Genomic DNA, 27,790 nt, shown 5'->3' on the forward strand with positions numbered 1-27,790 from the left:
CTATGCTAGATTCGTAACAGTGACAACAACAGTGGCAGCTGGACCAGCATTGGTGACACCAGTGGTAGCTAAACCAGCAGGTGTGACAACAGTGGCAGCTGAACCAGCAGTGGTGACAACAACAACAACAGTGGCAGCTGAACCAGCAGGGGTGAAAACCACAGTGGCAGCTGGACCAACAGTGGTGACAACAACAGTGGGAGCTGGACCAGCAGAGGTGACAGCAGTGGCAGCTGGACCAGCAGATGTGACAACAACAGTGGCAGCTACACCAGCAGTGGTGACAACAATAACAGCTGGACCAGCAGGGGTGACAACAACAATAGCAGCTGAACCAGCAGTGGTGACAACAGTGGCAGGTTGACCAGTAGAGGTGATAACAACAGTGGCAGCTACACCAGCAGTGGTGACAACAATAACAGCTGGACCAGCAGGGGTGACAACCACAGTGGCAGCTACACCAAGAGTGGTGACAACAAAAGTGGCAGGTAGACCTACACTTGTCACAACAACAGTGTCAGCTGAACCAGCACGGGTGACAACAACAGCGGCAGGGGGACCAACAGTGGTGACAACAACAGTGGGAGCTGGACCAGAAGTGGTGACAACAACAACAGTAGCAGCTGGACCAGCAGGATTGAAAACAACAGTAGCAGATGGAAAGGCAGGGGTGACAACAGTGGCAGCTGGACCAGCAGGGGTGACAACAACAGTGTCAGCTAGACCAACAGTGGTGGCAACAAAAGTAGCAGCTAGACCAACAATTGTGACAACAATAGTGGCAGCTGAAACAGCACGGGTGACAACAACAGTGGCAGGGGGTCCAACAGTGGTGACAACAACAGTGGGAGCGGGACCAACGGGGGTGACAACTACAGTGGCAGCTCGACCAGCGGTGGTGACAACAACAACAGTGGCAGCTGGACCAGAAGGGTTGAAAACAACAGTAGCAGATGGACAGGCAGGGGCGACAACAACAGTGGAAGTTGGACCAGTAAGGGTGACAACAGTGGCAGCTAGACCATCGCTGGTGACAAAAACAGTGGCAGCTGGACCAGCGGTGGTAACAACAACAGTGGCAGGGGGACTAGCAGAGGTGACAAAATCAGTGGCAGCTGGACCAGCAGTGTTGACAACAGCAACAGCAGATGGAAAAGCAGTGGTGAAAACAACAGTTGTAGCTGGACCTGCAGTGGTGACAACAACAACAGTGGCAGTTGGATCAGCAGGGGTGACAATAACAGTGGCAGCTGAACCAGCAGGGGTGTCAACAACAGAGGCAGCTGGACTAGCAGTGGTAACAACAACAACAACAGTGGCAGCTGGACCAGCAAGGGTGACAACAACAACAACAGTAGCAGCTGGACCAGCAGGGGTGACAACAACAGTAGCAGCTGTACCAGCAGATGTGACAACTGTGGCAGCTGGACCAGCCGGGGCTGATATCAGTGGCAGCTGACGAGCAGGGGTGACAACAACAGTTGCAGCTGGACCAGCAGGGGTGACAACAACAGTTGCAGCTGAACCTGCAGTGGTGACAACAACAACAGTGGAAGCTGGACCAGCAGTGGTGACAACAGTGACAGATGACCCAGCAGTGGTGACAACAACAACAACAATGGCTTCTGGACCAGCAGTGGGGACAACAGTGGCAGCTGGACGAGCAGTAGTGATGAAAACAGTAGCTGCTGGACCAACAGTGGTGATAACAGTGGCAGTTGAACCAGCAATGGTGACAACAACAGTGGCAGCTGGACCAGCAGTGGTGAACACAATGGCAGCTGGACCAGCAGAGGTGACAACAAAAGTGGCAGCTGGACCAGTAGGGGTGACAACAACAGTGGCAGCTAGACCAACAATGGTGACAACAAAAGTAGCAGCTAGACCAATACTTGTGACAACTACAGTGGCAGCTTGAACAGCACGGGTGACACCAACAGTGGCAGGGGGTCCAACAGTGGTGACAACAGTGGGAGCCGGACCAACGGGGGTGACAACAACAGTGGTAGCTCGACCAGCGGTGCTGACAACAACAACAGTGGCAGCTGGACCAGCAAAGGTGAGAACAACAGTAGCAGCTGGACCCACAAGTGTGACAACAACAGTGGCAGCTGTACCAGAAGTGGTGGGAACAAAAGTGGCAGTTGGACCAACAGTGGTGACAGCAACAGTGTCAGCTGGACCAGCAGTGGTGAGAACAACAACAGTAGCAGCTGGACCAGCAGTAGTGACAACAGTGGCAGTTGAGCGAGCAGGGGTGACAACAACAGTGGCAGCTGAACCAGCGGTGGTGACAACAACAGTGGCAACTCTACCATCAGAGGTGACAACAACAGTGGCAGCTGAACCAGCAGTGGTGACAAAAACAGAGGTAGCTGGACCAACAGGGGTGACAACAATAGTGACAGCTGTACCACCAAGGATGACAACATCAATAGCAGCTGGACCAGCAGTGGTGACAACAGTGGCAGCTAGACCAGTAGTAGTGACAACAATAGTGACAGCTGTACCAGCATGGGTGACAACATCAATAGCAGCTGGACCAGCAGTGGTGACAACAGTGGCAGCTGGACCAGCAGTGGTGACCACAACAACAGTAGCAGCTGGACCAGCAGGGGTGACAATAGTGGCAGCTGGCCCAGCCGTGGTGACAAGAATGACGAGTGACAAGTTGGTGACAAGTTGGATGAGCAGGGGTGACAACAACAGTGGCAGCTGGACCAACAGAGTTGACAATAACAGTGGCAGCTGGACCAGCAGGGGTGACAACAGCAGTGGCAGCTGGACAAGCAGTGGTGACAACAGCAGTGGCAGCTGGACCAGCAGTGGTGACAACAACAGTGGGAGCTGGACCAGCAGAGATGACTACAACAGTGGCAGCTGGACCAGCAAGAGTGACAACAGTGGCAGCTGGAACAGCATGTGTGACAACAACAGTGGCAGCTAGACCATCACTGGTGACAGCAACAGTGGCAGCTGGACCATCACTGGTGACAACAACAGTGGCAGCTGGACCAGCACAGGTGACAACAACAGTGGCAGCTAGACCATCACTGATGACAACAACAGTGGCAGCTGGACCAGCACAGGTGACAACAACAGTGGCAGCTGGACCAGCACAGGTGACAACAACAGTGGCAGCTGGACCAGCACAGGTGACAACAACAGTGGCAGCTGGACCATCACTGATGACAACAACAGTGGCAGCTGGACCAGCACAGGTGACAACAACAGTGGCAGGGGCCCAGCAGTGGTGACAACAACAGTGCCAGCCGGACCAGTGGTGGTGACAACAACATTGGCAGCTGGACCATCAGTGGTAACAAAAACAACATTGCCAGCTGGAACAGCAGGGTTGACAACAACTGTAGCAGATGGACAGGCATGGGTGACAACAACAGGGAAGCTGGATCAGCTGGGGTGACAGCAACAGTAGCAGCTGGACCAATAGATGTGACAACAACAATGGCAGCTGGACAAGCAGGAATGACAACAACAGTGGCAGCAGGACCAGCAGGGGTGAAAACAACAGTAGCAGCTTGACAGGCAGGGGTGACAAACACAGTAGCAGCTGGACAAACAGTAGTGACAACAACAGTGGCATCTGCACCAACAATGATGACAACAACAGTGGTAGCTGGACCAGCAGTGGTGACAACAGTGACAGATGACCCAGCAGTGGTGACAACAACAACAACAATGGCTTCTGGACCAGCAGTGGGGACAACTGTGGCAGCTGGACGAGCAGTAGTGATGAAAACAGTAGCTGCTGGACCAACAGTGGTGATAACAGTGGCAGTTGAACCAGCAATGGTGACAACAACAGTGGCAGCTGGACCAGCAGTGGTGAACACAATGGCAGCTGGACCAGCAGAGGTGACAACAAAAGTGGCAGCTGGACCAGTAGGGGTGACAACAACAGTGGCAGCTAGACCAACAATGGTGACAACAAAAGTAGCAGCTTGACCAATACTTGTGACAACTACAGTGGCAGCTTGAACAGCACGGGTGACACCAACAGTAGCAGGGGGTCCAACAGTGGTGACAACAACAGTGGGAGCCGGACCAACGGGGGTGACAACAACAGTGGCAGCTCGACCAGCGGTGCTGACAACAACAACAGTGGCAGCTGGACCAGCAAAGGTGAGAACAACAGTAGCAGCTGGACCCACAAGTGTGACAACAACAGTGGCAGCTGTACCAGAAGTGGTGGGAACAAAAGTGGCAGTTGGACCAACAGTGGTGACAGCAACAGTGTCAGCTGGACCAGCAGTGGTGAGAACAACAACAGTAGCAGCTGGACCAGCAGTAGTGACAACAGTGGCAGTTGAGCGAGCAGGGGTGACAACAACAGTGGCAGCTGAACCAGCGGTGGTGACAACAACAGTGGCAACTCTACCATCAGAGGTGACAACAACAGTGGCAGCTGAACCAGCAGTGGTGACAAAAACAGAGGTAGCTGGACCAACAGGGGTGACAACAATAGTGACAGCTGTACCACCAAGGATGACAACATCAATAGCAGCTGGACCAGCAGTGGTGACAACAGTGGCAGCTAGACCAGTAGTAGTGACAACAATAGTGACAGCTGTACCAGCATGGGTGACAACATCAATAGCAGCTGGACCAGCAGTGGTGACAACAGTGGCAGCTGGACCAGCAGTGGTGACCACAACAACAGTAGCAGCTGGACCAGCAGGGGTGACAATAGTGGCAGCTGGCCCAGCCGTGGTGACAAGAATGACAAGTGACAAGTTGGTGACAAGTTGGATGAGCAGGGGTGACAACAACAGTGGCAGCTGGACCAACAGAGTTGACAATAACAGTGGCAGCTGGACCAGCAGGGGTGACAACAGCAGTGGCAGCTGGACAAGCAGTGGTGACAACAGCAGTGGCAGCTGGACCAGCAGTGGTGACAACAACAGTGGGAGCTGGACCAGCAGAGATGACTACAACAGTGGCAGCTGGACCAGCAAGAGTGACAACAGTGGCAGCTGGAACAGCATGTGTGACAACAACAGTGGCAGCTAGACCATCACTGGTGACAGCAACAGTGGCAGCTGGACCATCACTGGTGACAACAACAGTGGCAGCTGGACCAGCACAGGTGACAACAACAGTGGCAGCTAGACCATCACTGATGACAACAACAGTGGCAGCTGGACCAGCACAGGTGACAACAACAGTGGCAGCTGGACCAGCACAGGTGACAACAACAGTGGCAGCTGGACCAGCACAGGTGACAACAACAGTGGCAGCTGGACCATCACTGATGACAACAACAGTGGCAGCTGGACCAGCACAGGTGACAACAACAGTGGCAGGGGCCCAGCAGTGGTGACAACAACAGTGCCAGCCGGACCAGTGGTGGTGACAACAACATTGGCAGCTGGACCATCAGTGGTAACAAAAACAACATTGCCAGCTGGAACAGCAGGGTTGACAACAACTGTAGCAGATGGACAGGCATGGGTGACAACAACAGGGAAGCTGGATCAGCTGGGGTGACAGCAACAGTAGCAGCTGGACCAATAGATGTGACAACAACAATGGCAGCTGGACAAGCAGGAATGACAACAACAGTGGCAGCAGGACCAGCAGGGGTGAAAACAACAGTAGCAGCTTGACAGGCAGGGGTGACAAACACAGTAGCAGCTGGACAAACAGTAGTGACAACAACAGTGGCATCTGCACCAACAATGATGACAACAACAGTGGTAGCTGGACCAGCAGAGGTGACAACATCAGTGGCAGCTGGACCAGCAGTGTTGACAACAACAACAGCAGACGGACAAGCAGTGGTGACAACAACAGTTGCAGCTGGACCTGCAGTGGTGACAACATCAACAGTGGCAGTTGGACCAGCAGGGGTGACAATAACAGTGGCAGCTTAACCAGCAGGGGTGACAACAACAGGGGCAGGTGGACTAGCAAGGGTGACAACAACAACAGTAGCAGCTTGACCAGCAGGGGTGACAACAACAGCAGCAGCTGTACAAGCAGGTGTGACAACTGTGGCAGCTGGACCAGCAAGGGTGACAACAACAACAACAGTAGCAGCTTTACCAGCAGGGGTGACAACAACAGTAGCAGCTGTTCCAGCAGATGTGACAACTGTGGCAGCTGGACCAGCAGGGATGACAAAAGTGGCTGCTGGACCAGCAGTGGTGAAAACAGCAACAGCAGACGGACCAGCAGTGGTGACAACAACAGTTGCAGCTGGACCTACAGTGGTGACAACAACAACAGCGGCAGCTGGACCAGCAGTGGTGACAACAGTGACAGGTGAACCAGCAGGGATAACAACAACAACAACAGTGGCTGCTGGACCAGCAGTGGTGACAACAGTGGCAGCTGGACCAGCAGTGGTGACGAAAACTGTAGCAGTTGGACCAACAGTGGTGATAACAGTGGCAGCTGAACCAGCAGTGGTGACAACAACAGAGGCCGCTGGACCACCAGTGGTGAAAACAGTGGCAGCTGAACCAGCAGTGGTGACAACAGTGGCTGCTAGACCAGCGTGGAGACAACAGTGGCAGCTGAACAAGCAAAGGTGACAATAACAGTAGCAGCTGAACAAGCAGGGGTGACATCAACAGTGGCAGCTGGACTAGCAGTGGTGACAACAACAACAACAGTGGCACCTGGACCAACAGGGGTGACAACAATAGTGACCGCTGGACCAGCAGTGATGACAACAACAACAGTAGCAGCTGGACCAGCAGGGGTAACAACAACAGTAGCAGCTCGACCAACAGTGGTGATAACAGGGCAGCTGGACCAGCAGGGGTAACAACAACAGTAGCAGCTGGACCAGCAGGGGTAACAACAACAGTAGCAGCTGGACCAGCAGTGGTGACAACAGTGGCAGCTGGACCAGCAGTGGTCACTACAACAGTGGCAGCTGGACCAGCAAGGGTGAAAACATGAGTGGCAGCTAGACCAGCAGTTGTGACAACAACACTGGCAGCTGGACCATAAGTGGTGCGAACAAAAGTGGCAGCTGCACCAACAATGGTGACAACAACAGTGGCAGCTGGACCAACAGTGTTGACAACAGCAACAGCAGATGGACAAGCAGTGGTGACAACAACAGTTGCAGTTGGACCAGCTGGGGTGACAATTACAAAATCGGCAGTTAGACCAGCAGTGGTGACAACATGAGTGGCAGCTGGACCAGCTGGGGTGACAACTACAAAAGTGGCAGCTGGACCAGAAGGGGTGACAACAATAGTGAAAGCTGTACCAGCAGGGGTGACAACAAAAGTGACAGCTGGACCAGCAGGGGTGACAACAACAACAGTAGGAAATGGACCAGCAGTGGTGACAACAGTGGCAGCTGGACCAGCAGGGGTGATAATAATAGTGGCAGCTGGACAAGCAGGGGTGATAAGAGCAGTGACAGCTGGACCAGTAGTGGTGACAAAAACAGTGGCAGCTGGACCAGCAGATGTGACAACAACAGTGGCAGCTAGACCAACAGTGGTGACAGCAAAAGTGGTTGCTAGACCAACACTTGTGACAAGAACAGTGTCAGCTGAACCAGCACGGGTGACAACAACAGCGGCAGGGGGACCAACAGTGTTGACAACAACAGTGGAAGCTGGGCCAACAGTGGTTACAACAACAACAGTGGCAGCTGGACCAGCAGGGTTGAAAACAACAGTAGCAGATGGACAGGCAGGGGTGACAACAGTGGCAGCTGGACCAGCAGGGGTGACAACAACAGTGTCAACTAGTCGAATAGTGGTGACAACAAAAGTAGCAGGTAGACCATCACTTGTGACAACAACAGTGGCAGCTGAAACAGGACGGGTGACAACAACAGAGGCAGGGGGTCCAACAGTGGTGACAACAAAAGTGGGAGCGGGACCAACGGGTGTGACAACAACAGTGGCAGCTCGACCAGCGGTGCTGACAACAACAACAGTGGCAGCTGGACCAGAAGGGTTGAAAACAACAGTGGCAGATGGACAGGCAGGGGCGACAACAACAGTGGCAGCTGGACCAGCAGAGGTGAGCACAACAGTAGCAGCTGGACCCACAGGTGTGACAACAACAGTGGCAGCTGGACCAGCAGAGGTGAGAACAAAAGTGGCAGTTGGACCAACAGTGTGGACAACAACAGTGTCAGCTGGACCAGCAGTGGTGACAACAACAACAGTAGCAGCTGGACCAGCAGTAGTGAAAATAGTGGCAGTTGAGCGAGCAGGGGTGACAACAACAGTGGCTAGTGAAAATAGTGGCAGTTGAGCGAGCAGGGGTGACAACAACAGTGGCAGCTGAACCAGCGGTGGTGACAACAACAGTGGCAACTGTACCATCAGGGGTGACAACAACAGTGGCAGCTGAACCAGCATTGTTGACAGCAACAGTGGCAACTGGACCAGCAGGGGAGTCAACAACAGTGACAGCTGTACCATCAGCGGTGAAAACAACAGTGGCAGCCGAACCAGCATTGTTGACAGCTGGGCCAGCAGGGGAATCAACAACAGTGACAGCTGTACCAGCAGGGATGACAACATCAATAGCAGCTGGACCAGCAGTGGTGACAACAGTGGCAGCTGGACCAGCAGTGGTGACAACAATAGTGACAGCTGTACCAGCAGTGGTGACAACATCAATAGCAGCTAGAACAGCAGTGGTGACAACAGTGGCAGCAGGACCTGCAGTGGTGACAACAACAACAGTAGCAGCTGGACCAGCAGGGGTGACAACAGTGGCAGCTGGCCCAGCCGTGGTGACAAGAGTGGCAGTTGGACGAGCAGGGGTGACAACAACAGTGGCAGCTGGATCAACAGAGATGACAACAACAGTGGCAGTTGGACCAGCAGGCGTGACAACAGCAGTGGCAGCTGGAATAGCAGTGGTGACAACATCAGTGGCAGTTGGACCCGCAGAGATGACTACAACAGTGGCAGCTGAAACAGCATGTGTGACAACAACAGTGGCAGCTAGACCATCACTGGTGACAACAACAGTGGCAGGGGCCCAGCAGTGGTGACAACAGTGCCAGTGGTTGTGACAACAACAGTGGCAATTGGACCATCAGTGGTAACAAAAACAACAGTGCCAGCTGGTCCAGCAGGGTTGACAACAACTGTAGCAGATGGAAAGGCATGGGTGACAACAACAGGAAAGCTGGACCAGCTGGGGTGACAGCAACAGTAGCAGCTGGACCAATATATGTGACAACAACAATGGCAGCTGGACCAGCAGGATTGACAACAACAGTGGCAGGAGGACCAGCAGGGGTGAAAACAACAGTAGCAGCTTGACCAGCAGGGGTGACAACAACAGTAGCAGCTGCACAAACAGTGGTGACAACAACAGTGGCAGCTGCACCAACAATGGTGACAACAACAGTGGCAGCTGGACCAGCAGTGGTGACAACAACAGTGGCAGCGGGACTAGCAGAGGTGACAACATCAGTGGCAGCTGGACCATCAGTGTTGACAACAGCGAGAGCAGATGGACAAGCAGTGGAGACAACAACAGTCGCAGCTGGACCTTCAGTGGTGACAACAACAACAGTGGCAGTTGGACCAGCAGGGGTGACAATAACAGTGGCAGCTGAACCAGCAGGGGTGTCAACAACAACAACAGTAGGAGCTGGATCAGCAGGGGTGACAACAACAATAGCAGCTGTACCAGCAGATGTGACAACTGTGGCAGCTGGACCAGCAGGGGTGACAACAGTGGCAGCTGGATCAGCAGAGGTGAAAAATCAGTGCCAGCTGGACTAGCAGTAGTAACAACAGCAACAGCAGATGGACCAGCAGTGGTGACAACAACAGTTGCAGGTGGACCTGCAGTGGTGACAACAACAACAGCGGCAGCTGGACCAGCAGTGGTGACAACAGTGACAGGTGAACCAGCAGGGATGACAACAACAACAACAGTGGCTGCTGGACCAGCAGTGGTGACAACAGTGGCAGCTGGACCAGCAGTGGTGAGGAAAACAGTAGCAGCTGGATCAGCAGTGGTGACAACAGTGGCAGCTGAACCAGCAGTGGTGACAACAGTGGCAGCTGAAGAAGCAAAAGTAACAATAACAGTAGCAGCTGAACCAGCAAGGGTGACAACAACAGTGGCAGCTGGACTAGCAGTGCTGACAACAACAACAACAGAGGCAGCTGGACCAACAGGGGTGACAACAGTAGTGACAGCTGGACCAGCAGGTGTGACAACTACAGCAGTGACAGCTGGACCAGCAGTGATGACAACAACAATAGTAGCAGCTAGACCAGCAGTGGTGACAACAGTGGCAGCTGGACCAGCAGAGGTAACAACAACAGTAGCAGCTGGACTAGCAGTGGTGACAACAGTGGCAGATGGATCAGCAGGGGTGACAACAGTGGCAGCTGGACCAGCAGGGGTCACTACAACAGTGGCAGCTGGACGAGCAGTGGTGACAACAGTGGCAGCTGGATCAGCAGTGGTGACAACAGTGGCAGCTGGATCAGCAGTGGTGACAACAGTGGCAGCTGGACCAGCAGGGGTGAAAACAACAGTGGCAGTTGGACCAGCACTTGTGACAACAATATTGGCAGCTGGACCACCAGGGGTTTCAACCAGGATGTCAGCTGGACCAACAGTGGTGAGAACAACAGTGTCATGTGGACCAGCAGTGATGACAACAACAACCATACCAGCTGGACCAGTAATAGTGACAACAATGGCAGTTGAGCCAGCAGGGGTAACAACAACAGTGGCAGCTGAACCAGCGGTGGTGACAACAACAGTGGCAACTGTACCATCAGGGGTGACAACAACAGTGGCGGCTGAACCAGCAAGTAGTAGGGTGTAAGACTCACAGGGGAATTTTTTTTTCTGGGAGAAAAAAGTCGTGGGGGTTTCAGGTGAATTTGGAAATTCCCCTGTGAGTCGTACATCTCACAGACGATTTTTTTTTTTTGGCGAGAGGACCCCTGTGAGATGTACATCTCACAGACGATTTTTTTTTCTGGCCAGAGGACCCCTGTGGACTGTACAGTCCACAGCTAACTTTTTTTTTTCTTAGAAATATCCCGCGTGTGAGCCAGGGTTTTCAGGTAAATTTTGTCAGTCACAGATTTTAGAAGTATGGAATTCTTATGAGAAAAATAATTTCCGAGACTTAGAAGTTTGTTAAGGTCTTATGGGAGAAATTCAAATATCGTATGTAGCGCTTTAGGGTTTTCAGGAGAACTCTACGGACATATTTTACATGTTTTCAACTTACAAAAATCGTCTATGTAAGCCATAGTTTTTCAGGTAAATTTAGAAAATCACCTGTGCGGACCAAGGTTTTCAGGTCTCATACCTCACATCACCTCCCTCCCCCCTTACCTCGCAATCTCTCGCGTCACCTTTATTTACCTTACGCCCAGCCAGCCAGACGCTGCATACAGGTTACCTCTTGTCTTATCTTCTCCATAATAATATCTGGACCGTCCCTCCACTCTCTCTCTCTCTCCTTTCATTCAGTTCAGCTATTTTCCAACATCGTATGTTTGCTCCTTTTCATTAAGCAAGTCAGTTTTACACAAATAAATCGTGTTAGTAAGCATGTTCTAGCTCACGTTCCCCGCCTTAGTCCCCTGTCGTATAATGAATACTATCATTCCAATCCCTCTAAAATTTAAAAATAATCATATTTCAAACGTATTTCAATACAGTATTTTAGTTACCGAGCTCCAGCGCTTGTCCTCCGCCTTAGCTCTCTCTCCCGTATCTTCGTTAATACCTATTAAAATTCCCTGAAATTTCTACCTGCTGTATTTCAGACATAGTTTAGTAAATGCAAACAATTATCAAACTCTAGCTCTTGTCCCCAGCTTAGTTCATTTTTACAAGATCGTTAATACCTATTCAAATTCCCCAAAATTTCTACCCGCTGTATTTCAGACATAGTTTAGTAAATGCAAACAATTATCGAGCTCCAGCTCTTGTCCCCAGCTTAGTTCATTTGTACAAGATCGTTAGTAACAGTCCAAATTCCCTGAATTTTTATCCCTCTGTATTTCAGACACAGTAAATAAGATCAAGTCCATTACCGAGCTCCAGCTCTCGTACCCCACCTTACTCCCCTCGCGTGTCTTCAGTAATATCCTATCAAATTCCCTGAAATTTATACTCTCTGTATTTCGGACATAGTAAATAGGATCCAAACAATTATCGAGCTCCAGCTCTCGTCCTCCGCCTTAGTTCATTTATACAAGATCGTTAGTAACAGACCAATTTTCCCGAAATTTAAAGCAGACATACTTCAAAGTTAGTAAATAAAATCAAGTAAGTTATCGAGCTCCAGCTCTCATCCCCGCCTTAGTTCTCTCTCGTATATTTGTAAATAACCCATCAATTTCCCGAAATTTAAAAGCAGACATACTTCAAAGTTAGTAAATAAGATCAAGTCAGTTACTGAGCTCCAGCTCTCGTCCCCACCTTAGTTCTCTTTCGTATCTTTGTAAATAACCCATCAATTTCCCTGAAATTTTTACCCTCTGTATTTCAGACATAGTAAATATGAAGTAAACAATTATAAAACTCTAGCTCTTGTCCTCTGTCCAAGCTCACTTTTGTAAATTCATTACTCTCAGTCCAAATCCCCCTGAGATTTAAACACCCAACTACATTTTCAGACATAGTAAATAAAAACCAGTTCAGTTATCAAGTTTCAACTCTTGTCCCCCCCAGCTTAGTTCATTTTGTACAAGTTCTTTATTTTCCAACTAAATCACCCTGAGATTTAAGATCACCTTATTTCTAATGTAGTAAAATTAATCCGGACATTAGCCAAGCTCCATTTCCTCAGCCTTAGATCATCAGACATAAATATATTCGATCAAGTCCGTCTCCAGCCTAACTCTTATCCGAGTACACACATAACCCCAACCTGTGTAATTATCTTTCACCCCCTCCCACCTTCCTCCATCTCATCTCATCTCACCTTACCCTTTCCCTCCCTTACCTTCTCATCCCCAACTTATCCAAACCTTCAATAATCGTACTGTATTTGCATATTTTCTCTTTATTCACTGTGTTCTTCGTATTCTCATCCGTGTTCACTCCATGTTCTTCAAATGTTCACAGTCCCATTCAGTTCATATTTTCACAAGTATCTCCATTTTTTCTGTAATCTTTCTCTTAGTCTCATTATGTTCTCTACAAATTCTAGTCATATTTTCTATGTTTTCATGTTCATCATATGTTCTCTGTATAACTTTTATACTCAATATTCATGTTCTCAATGTTCTTAGCTTGTTCTTCACATGTTCAGTGTTCATTCTTTGTATTCCCTATGTTCCTTATCATGTCTTCATATTCTCTATAAGTTCATATTCCCTGCATGTTCACTCTATTCATCAACTTTTTCTTACATGTTTTCTGTGTTCACCGTATGTTCACTGTGTTCATTCCCCTACATAACCTCAATTTTTTATGTTCTTTGTTTCTTTAAACTAATTTGTTTCTTCCATTCACTAACTAGTTCTTTGTCAAATATTAGCATCAGCAATACAGTTTCCTCAACAATTTTAGTCACCAAGTTTTTATTTGCAAAACTATGTCAAAGTAATTCTCGTAGTCAACTTAATAGTTCTACCAGCCATGTTCTTAAACAAATCTACACTTTATTCAGTTCCAAATTTACAAAGACAAACCTTTCTTGTAACTTCTTAACTAAAACTCTTTCCCCAATCAACTAAAACATAGTCACTTTCGTCATTTTTCAACTAAACTTATTATCCAGTCAACTAAAAATAGTCAGAAATAGCCTCGTTCAACACTGTTCTTAACTAAAACAACCTTTCTCTTAGCTAAAAATTGTCAAAGGAAAGTTCTTTCAGCACTTTCTTAACTGCCGCTACGTTTCATCAAGTAAGAAAAAATTGTCAAAGGAAACTTTCCAAAACTGTTCTTAACTAAAAATCTTTCGCCAATCAACTAAAACATAGTCACTTTCGTCATTTCTCAACTAAACTTATTATCCAATCAACCAAAAACAGTCAGGATTAATCTCATTCAACACCGTTCTTAATTAAAACAACCTTTCTCTTAGCTAAAAATTGTCAAAGAAATCTTATCATCACTGTTCTTAACTAAAATAACCTTTCTCTTAGCAAAAATAGTCAAGGGAAACGTTTCCAATACTGTTCATAACTAACTTTATCCATCGTCATTCAACTAAAAATAATAACTTTCATCATTTCCTAACTAAACTTATTCCATAGTCATCAGAAAATAATCGTGTTCATCATATTTCATTATCATTTCTTGTCTAAAAAAATTATCCGCCAATCATCAGAAAAGTCATGTTCATCATGTTTTGTCTTTTTGCTTAACTAAAATTATGTTTTGTCAAGTAAGAAAAAATAACCAAAGATATCTTTCATCGCTGTTCTTAACTGACATTATACTTTGGGGAGCACAAAAAATAGTCTCCCTCGTCATGTTTTGTCTTTTTCCTTAACTAAAAGTATTCATCAGTCAACTAAAAATAGTTACTTCATCATGTTTCCCTGTCGTTTCTTAACTGAAATATTACTTCTCTCATTTAAAATAGTCATGTGTAGCCTCTTTCCAACACTGTTCTAACTAAAGCAACCTTTCACATCGCTAAAATAGTCATATTCATCATTGTTCCTAACTAAAATTATAAGACGTTAAGTAAGAAATATAGTCAAATCATTTAAAATAGTCATGTGTAGCCTCTTTCCAACACTGTTCTCAACTAAAGTAACCTTTCACTTCGCTAAAATAGTCATATTCATCGTTGTTCCTAACTAAAATTATATGTCGTTAAGTAAGAAATATAGTCAAAGACACTCTTCGAGACATCAAGGACTTACTCAAAGACATCAAAGTTGCACTCAAAGACATCCTTTGAGACATCAAAGACATCCTTTAAGACTTCAATGGGACTCTTCGAGATATCAAAAGACACTCTCAAACACTCAAAAATTTACTTGCATCCTCAAAGTTATTCTCAGAGGCATAAAAGTCATTCTCAGAGCTATCAAACTTGTTCTCGATGCCATCAAAAAGTATTTTCTCGTTCATCAAAGTTAATCTCAGAGTTAACAAAGGTAATCTCTAATTCACCTTCGTTCTCCAAAAGTTGTTTCAAAGACATCAAAGTTAATCTCAGAGTTATCCAAAGATATTCTCATGTCCACAAAAGTTATTCCAAGAGACGTCAAAGTTAATCTCAGACATCTTCGTTCATAAAAGTTATTCTCAGAGACATCTAAAGTTATTCTCTAAGACATCAAAGTTATTCTAAGAGCTATCAAAAGTTATTCTCAGTCATGATATGTTATTCTCTAAGTAACCTTCCATTCATCAAAGACATTCTCTATGTCCTGAAAGTTATTCTCTAAGACAGCAAAGTTATTCTCAGAGTCATCAAAGTTATTCTCTATGTCATCAAAAAGTTATTCTCTGAGCTAACAAAATACTACTCATGTTCTCAGAAGTCATTCTCAAACTCGTCAAAGTTATTCTCAGAGTCATCAAAAGTTGTTCTCTAAGACATCAATGTTGTTATCTACGACATCAAAGATGTTCTGTAAATCATAAAAGTTTATCTTAACTCACCTTCGTTCATTAGAGAAACTTTCCAATCCATATTCGTTGACCCGAATTATTCTCAGAGTCATCAAAGCGATCTCTAATTCATCTTCGTTCTCCAAAAAGTTGTTCTCTAAGACACCTTCATTCATCAAAGAAACTCTCCTTCTTCCATCATGTTATTCTTTAAGACATCTTCAGTCATAAAATTTTCTCTAACAAAATGTAACTAGTTCAGCTTTTCATACCAAACCTGCACTTGTTAAAATATATTTCCTTAGTCGCTTTACCCTAAAACTCTTCTCTGAACTACACTGTTCAAACCTACGTAACCTATCATCTCCACCCAATGTTACTTAGTTAACTTAACCTGCATAACCTAACTTTACCTATCTTACCTTACCTTACCTATCTTACCTAACCTAACCTAACTTTACCTATCTTACCTTACCTATCTTACCTAACCTAACCTAACTTATCCTGCTTAACCTAACTTACCTATCTTACCTAACTTTACCTATCTTACCTAACTTAACCTGCATAACCTAACTTTACCTATCCTAACATATCTTACCTTACCTTACCTATCTTACCTAACTTATCCCACTTAACCTTCTTTCCTTCTTTTACTTTGATTTCACATATAAGTTCATTCTTTATCTTAGTAAAAATAAAATTACAATAGTAAAGAATCAGATCTACTAAGACTTGAAATTGAGAAAAACAAGAGAGCAAGTGAGTGAGAGCATGAAAAGAGGAGAAAAGAGTAAGAGAGGGGGGGAGGAAGAGCATGGGAGCACTAAGACTTGAATTTGAGAAAAAGAAAAACTAAGTGAATGAGAGTGAGGGTGTGAGAATGGGGGCATTAAGACTTGAATTTGAGAAAGAAGAGAGCATTTGAGCAAATGAGGGAGAGAGAGGGGGAGGAAGAGAGAGAATAAGGGAGAGAGATAGAAAAGGAGGGTTAGAAGGAGGGAGATAAAGAGAAAGGGGGATAGAAGGAGTAGGAGAAACAAAGTAAAAGAAGGAAAGAAGGTTAAGTGGGATGGTGGGTTTGGGTAAAAATATACAAAAAGGAGAAACAAAACTACATCTGAAAGGTTAGGTTAAAGGGTTGGGGAATAAGAACATATGATAGAACCTACCAAATAAACTACATCTGAAAGGTTAGGTTAAAGGGTTGGGGAATAAGAACATATGATAACAAACATAATAAATACAACTTATGAGCAACTTGATGAACTTTAACAAATAACCCTTGATCTGCAAAAATGACCATTTGAGAAATTAGCCCTTGAAACGAGTAAGTTCCCATATATAACAAAAATCCTTTGAAATGGTTAAACACCAAATCTTAAACAAATAACACTTGAAATGCAAAAACGTCCATTTGAGAAATTAACCCTTGAAATGAGTAAATGCCCATATATAACAAACATCCTTTGAAATGCTTAAATATCCAATCTCTAACAAATAGCACTTGAAATGCATAAGTGACCATTTGAGAAATTAACTAATGAAATGAGTAAATGCCCATATATAACAAAAATTCTTTGAAATGCTTAAATATCCAATCTCTAACAAATAGCACTTGAAATGCATAAGTGACCATTTGAGAAATTAACTAATGAAATGAGTAAATGAATATGAGACAATGATTGACGAAACACAAAAGACAAGAAGGAATAATTATGTAAGTTAGATCATGTCTGGTTTGACTAGATAAGTTAGGATACATCAGTTTAGGAATGTAAGATTAAGTTAGGTAAAGCAAGTTAGGTTACGTTAGGATAGGTAAGATAAGTTAAATAAGTTAGGTTAAGCAGTTTAAGTTAGGTAATGTAGGTAAGTTAGGTAAGATAGGTAAGGTAAGGTTATGCAGGTTAAGTTAGGTAAGGTTAGGTAAGTTAGGTTAAGCAGGTTAAGTTAGGTAATGTAGGTAAGTTAGGTAAGATAGGTAAAGTTAGGTAAGATAGGTAAGGTAAGGTAAGTTATGTTAGGATAGGTAAAGTTAGGTTATGCAGGTTAAGTTAGGTAAGATAGGTAAAGTTAGGTAAGATAGGTAAGGTAAGGTAAGATATGTTAGGATAGGTAAAGTTAGGTTATGCAGGTTAAGTTAGGTAAGATAGGTAAAGTTAGGTAAGATAGGTAAGTTAGGTTAAGCAGGATAAGTTAGGTTAGGTTAGGTAAGATAGGTAAGGTAAGATAGGTAAAGTTAGGTTAGGTTAGGTAAGATAGGTAAGGTAAGGTAAGATAGGTAAAGTTAGGTTATGCAGGTTAAGTTAACTAAGTAACATTGGGTGGAGATGATAGGTTACGTAGGTTTGAACAGTGTAGTTCAGAGAACAGTTTTAGGGTAAAGCGACTAAGGAAATATATTTTAACAAGTGCAGGTTTGGTATGAAAAGCTGAACTAGTTACATTTTGTTAGAGAAAATTTTATGACTGAAGATGTCTTAAAGAATAACATGATGGAAGAAGGAGAGTTTCTTTGATGAATGAAGGTGTCTTAGAGAACAACTTTTTGGAGAACGAAGATGAATTAGAGATCGCTTTGATGACTCTGAGAATAACTCGGGTCAACGAATATGGATTGGAAAGTTTCTCTAATGAACGAAGGTGAGTTAAGATAAACTTTTATGATTTACAGAACATCTTTGATGTCGTAGATAACAACATTGATGTCTTAGAGAACAACTTTTGATGACTCTGAGAATAACTTTGACGAGTTTGAGAATGACTTCTGAGAACATGAGTAGTATTTTGTTAGCTCAGAGAATAACTTTTTGATGACATAGAGAATAACTTTGATGACTGAGAATAACTTTGCTGTCTTAGAGAATAACTTTCAGGACATAGAGAATGTCTTAGATGAATGGAAGGTTACTTAGAGAATAACATATCATGACTGAGAATAACTTTTGATAGCTCTTAGAATAACTTTGATGTCTTAGAGAATAACTTTAGATGTCTCTGAGAATAACTTTAGATGTCTCTGAGAATAACTTTTATGAACGAAGATGTCTGAGATTAACTTTGACGTCTCTTTGAATAACTTTTGTGGACATGAGAATATCTTTGGATAACTCTGAGATTAACTTTGATGTCTTTGAAACAACTTTTGGAGAACGAAGGTGAATTAGAGATTACCTTTGTTAACTCTGAGATTAACTTTGATGAACGAGAAAATACTTTTTGATGGCGTCGAGAACAAGTTTGATAGCTCTGAGAATGACTTTTATGCCTCTGAGAATAACTTTGAGGATGCAAGTAAATTTTTGAGTGTTTGAGAGTGTCTTTTGATATCTCGAAGAGTCCCATTGAAGTCTTAAAGGATGTCTTTGATGTCTCAAAGGATGTCTTTGAGTGCAACTTTGATGTCTTTGAGTAAGTCCTTGATGTCTCGAAGAGTGTCTTTGACTATATTTCTTACTTAACGACATATAATTTTAGTTAGGAACAACGATGAATATGACTATTTTAGCGAAGTGAAAGGTTACTTTAGTTAAGAACAGTGTTGGAAAGAGGCTACACATGACTATTTTAAATGATTTGACTATATTTCTTACTTAACGTCATATAATTTTAGTTAGGAACAATGATGAATATGACTATTTTAGCGATGTGAAAGGTTGCTTTAGTTAGAACAGTGTTGGAAAGAGGCTACACATGACTATTTTAAATGAGAGAAGTGATATTTCAGTTAAGAAACGACAGGGAAACATGAATGAAGTAACTATTTTTAGTTGACTGATGAATACTTTTAGTTAAGGAAAAAGACAAAACATGACGAGGGAGACTATTTTTTGTGCTCCCCAAAGTATAATGTCAGTTAAGAACAGCGATGAAAGATATCTTTGGTTATTTTTTCTTACTTGACAAAACATAATTTTAGTTAAGCAAAAAGACAAAACATGATGAACATGACTTTTCTGATGATTGGCGGATAATTTTTTTAGACAAGAAATGATAATGAAATATGATGAACACGGTTATTTTCTGATGACTATGGAATAAGTTTAGTTAGGAAATGATGAAAGTTATTATTTTTAGTTGAATGACGATGGATAAAGTTAGTTATGAACAGTATTGGAAACGTTTCCCTTGACTATTTTTGCTAAGAGAAAGGTTATTTTAGTTAAGAACAGTGATGATAAGATTTCTTTGACAATTTTTAGCTAAGAGAAAGGTTGTTTTAATTAAGAACGGTGTTGAATGAGATTAATCTTGACTGTTTTTGGTTGATTGGATAATAAGTTTAGTTGAGAAATGACGAAAGTGACTATGTTTTAGTTGATTGGCGAAAGATTTTTAGTTAAGAACAGTTTTGGAAAGTTTCCTTTGACAATTTTTTCTTACTTGATGAAACGTAGCGGCTGTTAAGAAAGTGCTGAAAGAAGTTTCCTTTGACAATTTTTAGCTAAGAGAAAGGTTGTTTTAGTTAAGAACAGTGTTGAACGAGGCTATTTCTGACTATTTTTAGTTGACTGGATAATAAGTTTAGTTGAAAAATGACGAAAGTGACTATGTTTTAGTTGATTGGGGAAAGAGTTTTAGTTAAGAAGTTACAAGAAAGGTTTGTCTTTGTAAATTTGGAACTGAATAAAGTGTAGATTTGTTTAAGAACATGGCTGGTAGAACTATTAAGTTGACTACGAGAATTACTTTGACATAGTTTTGCTAATAAAAACTTGGTGACTAAAATTGTTGAGGAAACTGTATTGCTGATGCTAATATTTGACAAAGAACTAGTTAGTGAATGGAAGAAACAAATTAGTTTAAAGAAACAAAGAACATAAAAAATTGAGGTTATGTAGGGGAATGAACACAGTGAACATACGGTGAACACAGAAAACATGTAAGAAAAAGTTGATGAATAGAGTGAACATGCAGGGAATATGAACTTATAGAGAATATGAAGACATGATAAGGAACATAGGGAATACAAAGAATGAACACTGAACATGTGAAGAACAAGCTAAGAACATTGAGAACATGAATATTGAGTATAAAAGTTATACAGAGAACATATGATGAACATGAAAACATAGAAAATATGACTAGAATTTGTAGAGAACATAATGAGACTAAGAGAAAGATTACAGAAAAAATGGAGATACTTGTGAAAATATGAACTGAATGGGACTGTGAACATTTGAAGAACATGGAGTGAACACGGATGAGAATACGAAGAACACAGTGAATAAAGAGAAAATATGCAAATACAGTACGATTATTGAAGGTTTGGATAAGTTGGGGATGAGAAGGTAAGGGAGGGAAAGGATAAGGTGAGATGAGATGAGATGGAGGAAGGTGGGAGGGGGTGAAAGATAATTACACAGGTTGGGGTTATGTGTGTACTCGGATAAGAGTTAGGCTGGAGACGGACTTGATCGAATATATTTATGTCTGATGATCTAAGGCTGAGGAAATGGAGCTTGGCTAATGTCCGGATTAATTTTACTACGTTAGAAATAAGGTGATCTTAAATCTCAGGGTGATTTAGTTGGAAAATAAAGAACTTGTACAAAATGAACTAAGCTGGGGGGGACAAGAGTTGAAACTTGATAACTGAACTGGTTTTTATTTACTATGTCTGAAAATGTAGTTGGGTGTTTAAATCTCAGGGGGATTTGGACTGAGAGTAATGAATTTACAAAAGTGAGCTTGGACAGAGGACAAGAGCTAGAGTTTTATAATTGTTTACTTCATATTTACTATGTCTGAAATACAGAGGGTAAAAATTTCAGGGAAATTGATGGGTTATTTACAAAGATACGAAAGAGAACTAAGGTGGGGACGAGAGCTGGAGCTCAGTAACTGACTTGATCTTATTTACTAACTTTGAAGTATGTCTGCTTTTAAATTTCGGGAAATTGATGGGTTATTTACAAATATACGAGAGAGAACTAAGGCGGGGATGAGAGCTGGAGCTCGATAACTTACTTGGTTTTATTTACTAACTTTGAAGTATGTCTGCTTTAAATTTCGGGAAAATTGGTCTGTTACTAACGATCTTGTATAAATGAACTAAGGCGGAGGACGAGAGCTGGAGCTCGATAATTGTTTGGATCCTATTTACTATGTCCGAAATACAGAGAGTATAAATTTCAGGGAATTTGATAGGATATTACTGAAGACACGCGAGGGGAGTAAGGTGGGGTACGAGAGCTGGAGCTCGGTAATGGACTTGATCTTATTTACTGTGTCTGAAATACAGAGGGATAAAAATTCAGGGAATTTGGACTGTTACTAACGATCTTGTACAAATGAACTAAGCTGGGGACAAGAGCTGGAGCTCGATAATTGTTTGCATTTACTAAACTATGTCTGAAATACAGCGGGTAGAAATTTCGGGGAATTTGAATAGGTATTAACGATCTTGTAAAAATGAACTAAGCTCGGGACAAGAGCTAGAGTTTGATAATTGTTTGCATTTACTAAACTATGTCTGAAATACAGCGGGTAGAAATTTCAGGGAATTTTAATAGGTATTAACGAAGATACGAGAGAGAGCTAAGGCGGGGGACAAGCGCTGGAGCTCGGTAACTAAATTACTGTATTGAAATACGTTTGAAATATGATTATTTTTAAATTTTAGAGGGATTGGAATGATAGTATTCATTATACGACAGGGGACTAAGGCGGGGAACGTGAGCTAGAACATGCTTACTAACACGATTTATTTGTGTAAAACTGACTTGCTTAATGAAAAGGAGCAAACATACAATGTTGGAAAATAGCTGAACTGAATGAAAGGAGAGAGAGAGAGAGTGGAGGGACGGTCCAGATATTATTATGGAGAAGATAAGACAAGAGGTAACCTGTATGCAGCGTCTGGTTGGCCGGGCGTAAGGTAAATAAAGGTGACGCGAGAGATTGCGAGGTAAGGGGGGAGGGAGGTGATGTGAGGTACGAGACCTGAAAACCTTGGTCCGCACAGGTGATTTTCTAAATTTACCTGAAAAACTATGGCTTACATAGACGATTTTTGTAAGTTGAAAACATATAAAATATGTCCGTAGAGTTCTCCTGAAAACCCTAAAGCGCTACATTCGATATTTGAATTTCTCCCATAAGACCTTAACAAACTTCTAAGTCTCGGAAATTATTTTTCTCATAAGAATTCCATACTTCTAAAATCTGTGACTGACAAAATTTACCTGAAAACCCTGGCTCACACGCGGGATATTTCCAAGAAAAAAAAAAAAGTTACCTGTGGACTGTACAGTCCACAGGGGTCCTCTGGCCTGAAAAAAAAAAATCGTCTGTGAGATGTACATCTCACAGGGGTCCTCTCGCCAAAAAAAAAAATCGTCTGTGAGATGTACGACTCACAGGGGAATTTCCAAATTCACCTGAAACCCCCACGACTCACAGGGGAATTTCCAAATTCACCTGAAACCCCCACGACTCACAGGGGAATTTTCTCCCAGAAAAAAAAATTCCCCTGTGAGTCTTACACCCTACTACTCCAGCAGAGGTGACAACAGTGGCAGTTGAGCGAGCAGGGGTGACAACAACAGTGGCAGCTGGACCAGCAGAGGTGAGAACAAAAGTAGCAGCTAGATCAACACTTGTGACAACTACAGTGGCAGCTTAAACAGTACGGGTGACAACAACAGTGGCAGGGGGTCCAACAGTGGTGACAACAACAGTGGGAGCGGGACCAACGGGGGTGACAACAACAGTGGCAGCTCGACCAGCGGTGCTGACAACAACAACAGTAGCAGCTGGACGAGCAGTTTTGAAAAGAACAGTAGCAGATAGACAGGCAAGGGTGACAACAACAGTGGCAGCTGGACCAGCAGAGGTGAGAACAAAAGTGGCAGTTGGACCAACAGTGTTGACAACAACAGTGTCACCTGGACCAGCAGTAGTGACAACAACAACAGTAGCAGCTGGACCAGCAGTAGTGACAACAGTGGCAGTTGAGCGAGCAGGGGTGACAACAACAGTGGCAGCTGAACCTGCGGTGGTGACAACAACAGTGGCAACTGTACCATCAGGGGTGACAACAACAGTGGCAGCTGAACCAGCATTGTTGACAACAACAGTGGCAGCTGGACCAGCAGTGGTGACAAAAACAGAGGCAGCTGGACCAGCAGGGGTGACAACAATAGTGACAGCTGTACCAGCAGGGATGACAACATCAATAGCAGCTGGACCAGCAGTGGTGATAACAGTGGCAGCTGGACCAGCAGTGGTGACAACAATAGTGACAGCTGTACCAGCATGGGTGACAACATCAATAGCAGCTGGACCAGTAGTGGTGACAACAGTGGCAGCTGGACCTGCAGTGGTGACAACAACTACAGTAGCAGTTGGACCAGCAGGGGTGACAACAGTGGCAGCTGGCCCAGCCGTGGTGACAAGAGTGGCAGTTGGACGAGCAGGGGTGACAACAACAGTGGCAGCTGGACCAACAGAGTTGACAACAACAGTGGCAGCTGGACCAGCACGTGTGACAACAACAATGGCAGCTAGACCATCACTGGTGACAACAACAGTGGCAGGGGCCCAGCAGTGGTGACAACAACAGTTCCAGCCGGACCAGTGGTGGTGACAACAACAGTGGCAGTTGGACCATCAGTGGTAACAAAAAAAACAGTGCCAGCTGGACCAGCATTGTTGACAACAACTGTAGCAGATGGAAAGGCATGGGTGACAACAACAGGAAAGCTGGACCAGCTGGGGTGACAGCAACAGTAGCAGCTGGACCAATAGATGTGACAACAACAATGGCAGCTGGACCAGCAGGAATGACAACAACAGTGGCAGCAGGACCAGCAGGGGTGACAACAACAGTGGCAGCGGGACTAGCAGAGGTGACAACATCAGTAGCAGCTGGACCAACAGTGGTGACAACAACAGTGGCAGCTGCACCAACAATGGTGACAACAACAGTGGCAGCTGGACCAGCAGTGGTGACAACAACTGTGGCAGCGGGACTAGCAGAGGTGACAACATCAGTGGCAGCTGGACCATCAGTGTTGACAACAGCGACAGCAGATGGACAAGCAGTGGTGACAACAACAGTCGCAGCTGGACCTGCCGTGGTGACAACAACAATAGTGGCAGCTGGACCAACAGAGGTGACAATAACAGTGGCAGCTTAACCAGCAGGGGTGTCAACAACAGGGGCAGCTGGGCTAGCAGTGGTAACAACAACAAGAACAGTGGGGTCTGGACCAGCAAGGGTGACAACAACAACAACAGTAAGAGCTGGATCAGCAGAGGTGACAACAACAGTAGCAGCTGTACCAGCAGATGTGACAACTGTGGCAGCTGGACCAGCAGGGGTGACAACAGTGGCAGCTGGATCAGCAGAGGTGAAAACATCAGTGCCAGCTGGACCAGCAGTAGTGACAACAGCAACAGCAGATGGACCAGCAGTGGTGACAACAACAGTTGCAGGTGGACCTGCAGTGGTGACAACAACAACAATGGCTGCTGGACCAACAGTGGTGATAACAGTGGCAGCTGAACCAGCAGTGGTGACAACCACAGAGGCAGCTGGACCAGCAGTAGTGACAACAGTGGCAGCTGAACCAGCGGTGGTGACAACAACAGTGGCAACTGTACCATCAGGGGTGACAACAACAATGGCGGCTGAACCAGCAGAAGTGACAACAGTGGCAGTTGCGCGAGCAGGGGTGACAACAACAGTGGCAGCTGGACCAGCAGAGGTGAGAACAAAAGTAGCAGCTAGACCAACACTTGTGTCAACTACAGTGGCAGCTTAAACAGTACGGGTGACAACAACAGTGGCAGGGGGTCCAACAGTGGTGACAACAACAGTGGGAGCGGGACCAACGGGGGTGACAACAACAGTGGCAGCTCGACCAGCGATGCTGACAACAACAACAGTAGCAGCTGGACCAGCAGGGTTGAAAAGAACAGTAGCAGATAGACAGGCAAGGGTGACAACAACAGTGGCAGCTGGACCAGCAGAGGTGAGAACAAAAGTGGCAGTTGGACCAACAGTGTTGACAACAACAGTGTCACCTGGACCAGCAGTGGTGACAACAACAACAGTAGCAGCTGGACCAGCAGTAGTGACAACAGTGGCAGTTTAGCGAGCAGGGGTGACAACAACAGTGGCAGCTGAACCTGCGGTGGTGACAACAACAGTGGCAACTGTACCATCAGGGGTGACAACAACAGTGGCAGCTGAACCAGCATTGTTGACAACAACAGTGGCAGCTGGACCAGCAGTAGTGACAACAGTGGCAGTTGAGCGAGCAGGGGTGACAACAACAGTGGCAGCTGAACCTGCGGTGGTGACAACAACAATGGCAACTGTACCATCAGGGGTGACAACAACAGTGGCAGCTGAACCAGCATTGTTGACAACAACAGTGGCAGCTGGACCAGCAGTGGTGACAAAAACAGAGGCAGCTGGACCAGCAGGGGTGACAACAATAGTGACAGCTGTACCAGCAGGGATGACAACATCAATAGCAGCTGGACCAGCACTGGTGACAACAGTGGCAGCTGGACCAGCAGTGGTGACAACAATAGTGACAGATGTACCAGCATGGGTGACAACATCAATAGCAGCTGGACCAGTAGTGGTGACAACAGTGGCAGCTGGACCTGCAGTGGTGACAACAACTACAGTAGCAGCTGGACCAGCAGGGGTGACAACAGTGGCAGCTGGCCCAGCCGTGGTGACAAGAGTGGCAGTTGGACGAGCAGGGGTGACAACAACAGTGGCAGCTGGACCAACAGAGTTGACAACAACAGTGGCAGCTGGACCGGCATGTGTGACAACAACAATGGCAGCTAGACCATCACTGGTGACAACAACAGTGGCAGGGGCCCAGCAGTGGTGACAACAACAGTTCCAGCCGGACCAGTTGTGGTGACAACAACAGTGGCAGTTGGACCATCAGTGGTAACAAAAAAACAGTGCCAGCTGGACCAGCAATGTTGACAACAACTGTAGCAGATGGAAAGGCATGGGTGACAACAACAGGAAAGCTGGACCAGCTGGGGTGACAGCAACAGTAGCAGCTGGACCAATAGATGTGACAACAACAATGGCAGCTGGACCAGCAGGAATGACAACAACAGTGGCAGCAGGACCAGCAGGGGTGACAACAACAGTGGCAGCGGGACTAGCAGAGGTGACAACATCAGTAGCAGCTGGACCAACAGTGGTGACAACAACAGTGGCAGCTGCACCAACAATGGTGACAACAACAGTGGCAGCTGGACCAGCAGTGGTGACAACAACAGTGGCAGCGGGACTAGCAGAGGTGACAACATCAGTGGCAGCTGGACCATCAGCGTTGACAAGAGCGACAGCAGATGGACAAGCAGTGGTGACAACAACATTCGCAGCTGCACCTGCCGTGGTGACAACAACAATAGTGGCAGCTGGACCAGCAGAGGTGACAATAACAGTGGCAGCTTAACCAGCAGGGGTGTCAACAACAGGGGCAGCTGGGCTAGCAGTGGTAACAACAACAAGAACAGTGGGGTCTGGACCAGCAAGGGTGACAACAACAACAACAGTAAGAGCTGGATCAGCAGAGGTGACAACAACAGTAGCAGCTGTACCAGTAGATGTGACAACTGTGGCAGCTGGACCAGCAGGGGTGACAACAGTGGCAGCTGGATCAGCAGAGGTGAAAACATCAGTGCCAGCTGGACCAACAGTAGTGACAACAGCAACAGCAGATGGACCAGCAGTGGTGACAACAACAGTTGCAGGTGGACCTGCAGTGGTGACAACAACAGTTGCAGGTGGACCTGCAGTGGTGACAACAACAACAATGGCTGCTGGACCAACAGTGGTGATAACAGTGGCAGCTGAACCAGCAGTGGTGAGAACCACAGAGGCAGCTGGACCAGCAGTGGTGACAACAGTGGCAGCTGAACCAGCAGTGGTGACAACAGTGGCAGCTGAACAAGCAAAGGTGACAATAACAGTAGCAGCTGAACCAGCAGGGGTGACAACAACAGTGGCAGCTGGACTAGCAGTGCTGACAACAACAACAGTAGCAGCTGGACCAGCAGTGGTGACAACAGTCGCAGCTGGACCACCAGAGGTAACAACAACAGTAGCAGCTGGACCAGCAGTGGTGACAACAGTGGCAGCTGGACCAGCAGTTGTGACAACAACATTGGCAGCTGGACCACCAGGGGTTTCAACCAGGGTGTCAGCTGGACCAACAGTGGTGAGAACAACAGTGTCAAGTGGACCAGCAGTGATGACAACAACAACCAT

At 45.4% G+C, this 27,790-nt stretch overlaps 1 protein-coding gene across 1 annotated transcript; it reads right to left on the reverse strand.

Moving 5' to 3' along the window:
- Positions 1–27,790, reverse strand: LOC138354226 (mucin-19-like). The gene is made up of 15 exons (XM_069308112.1): positions 26,977–27,790; positions 26,526–26,937; positions 25,666–26,351; positions 24,673–25,281; positions 24,222–24,633; positions 23,163–24,046; positions 10,533–10,784; positions 9,810–10,397; positions 9,148–9,705; positions 8,322–8,921; positions 6,757–8,230; positions 5,896–6,539; positions 5,423–5,826; positions 3,339–4,799; positions 1–2,715 (listed from the first exon to the last, which is right to left on the reverse strand). Exons 1-15 carry the CDS (start codon positions 27,788–27,790, stop codon positions 1–3), a joined length of 12,513 nt encoding a protein of 4,170 aa, XP_069164213.1.

This window comes from Procambarus clarkii, chromosome 62, assembly GCF_040958095.1.
Source record: "Procambarus clarkii isolate CNS0578487 chromosome 62, FALCON_Pclarkii_2.0, whole genome shotgun sequence".
NCBI lineage: Eukaryota > Metazoa > Arthropoda > Malacostraca > Decapoda > Cambaridae > Procambarus > Procambarus clarkii.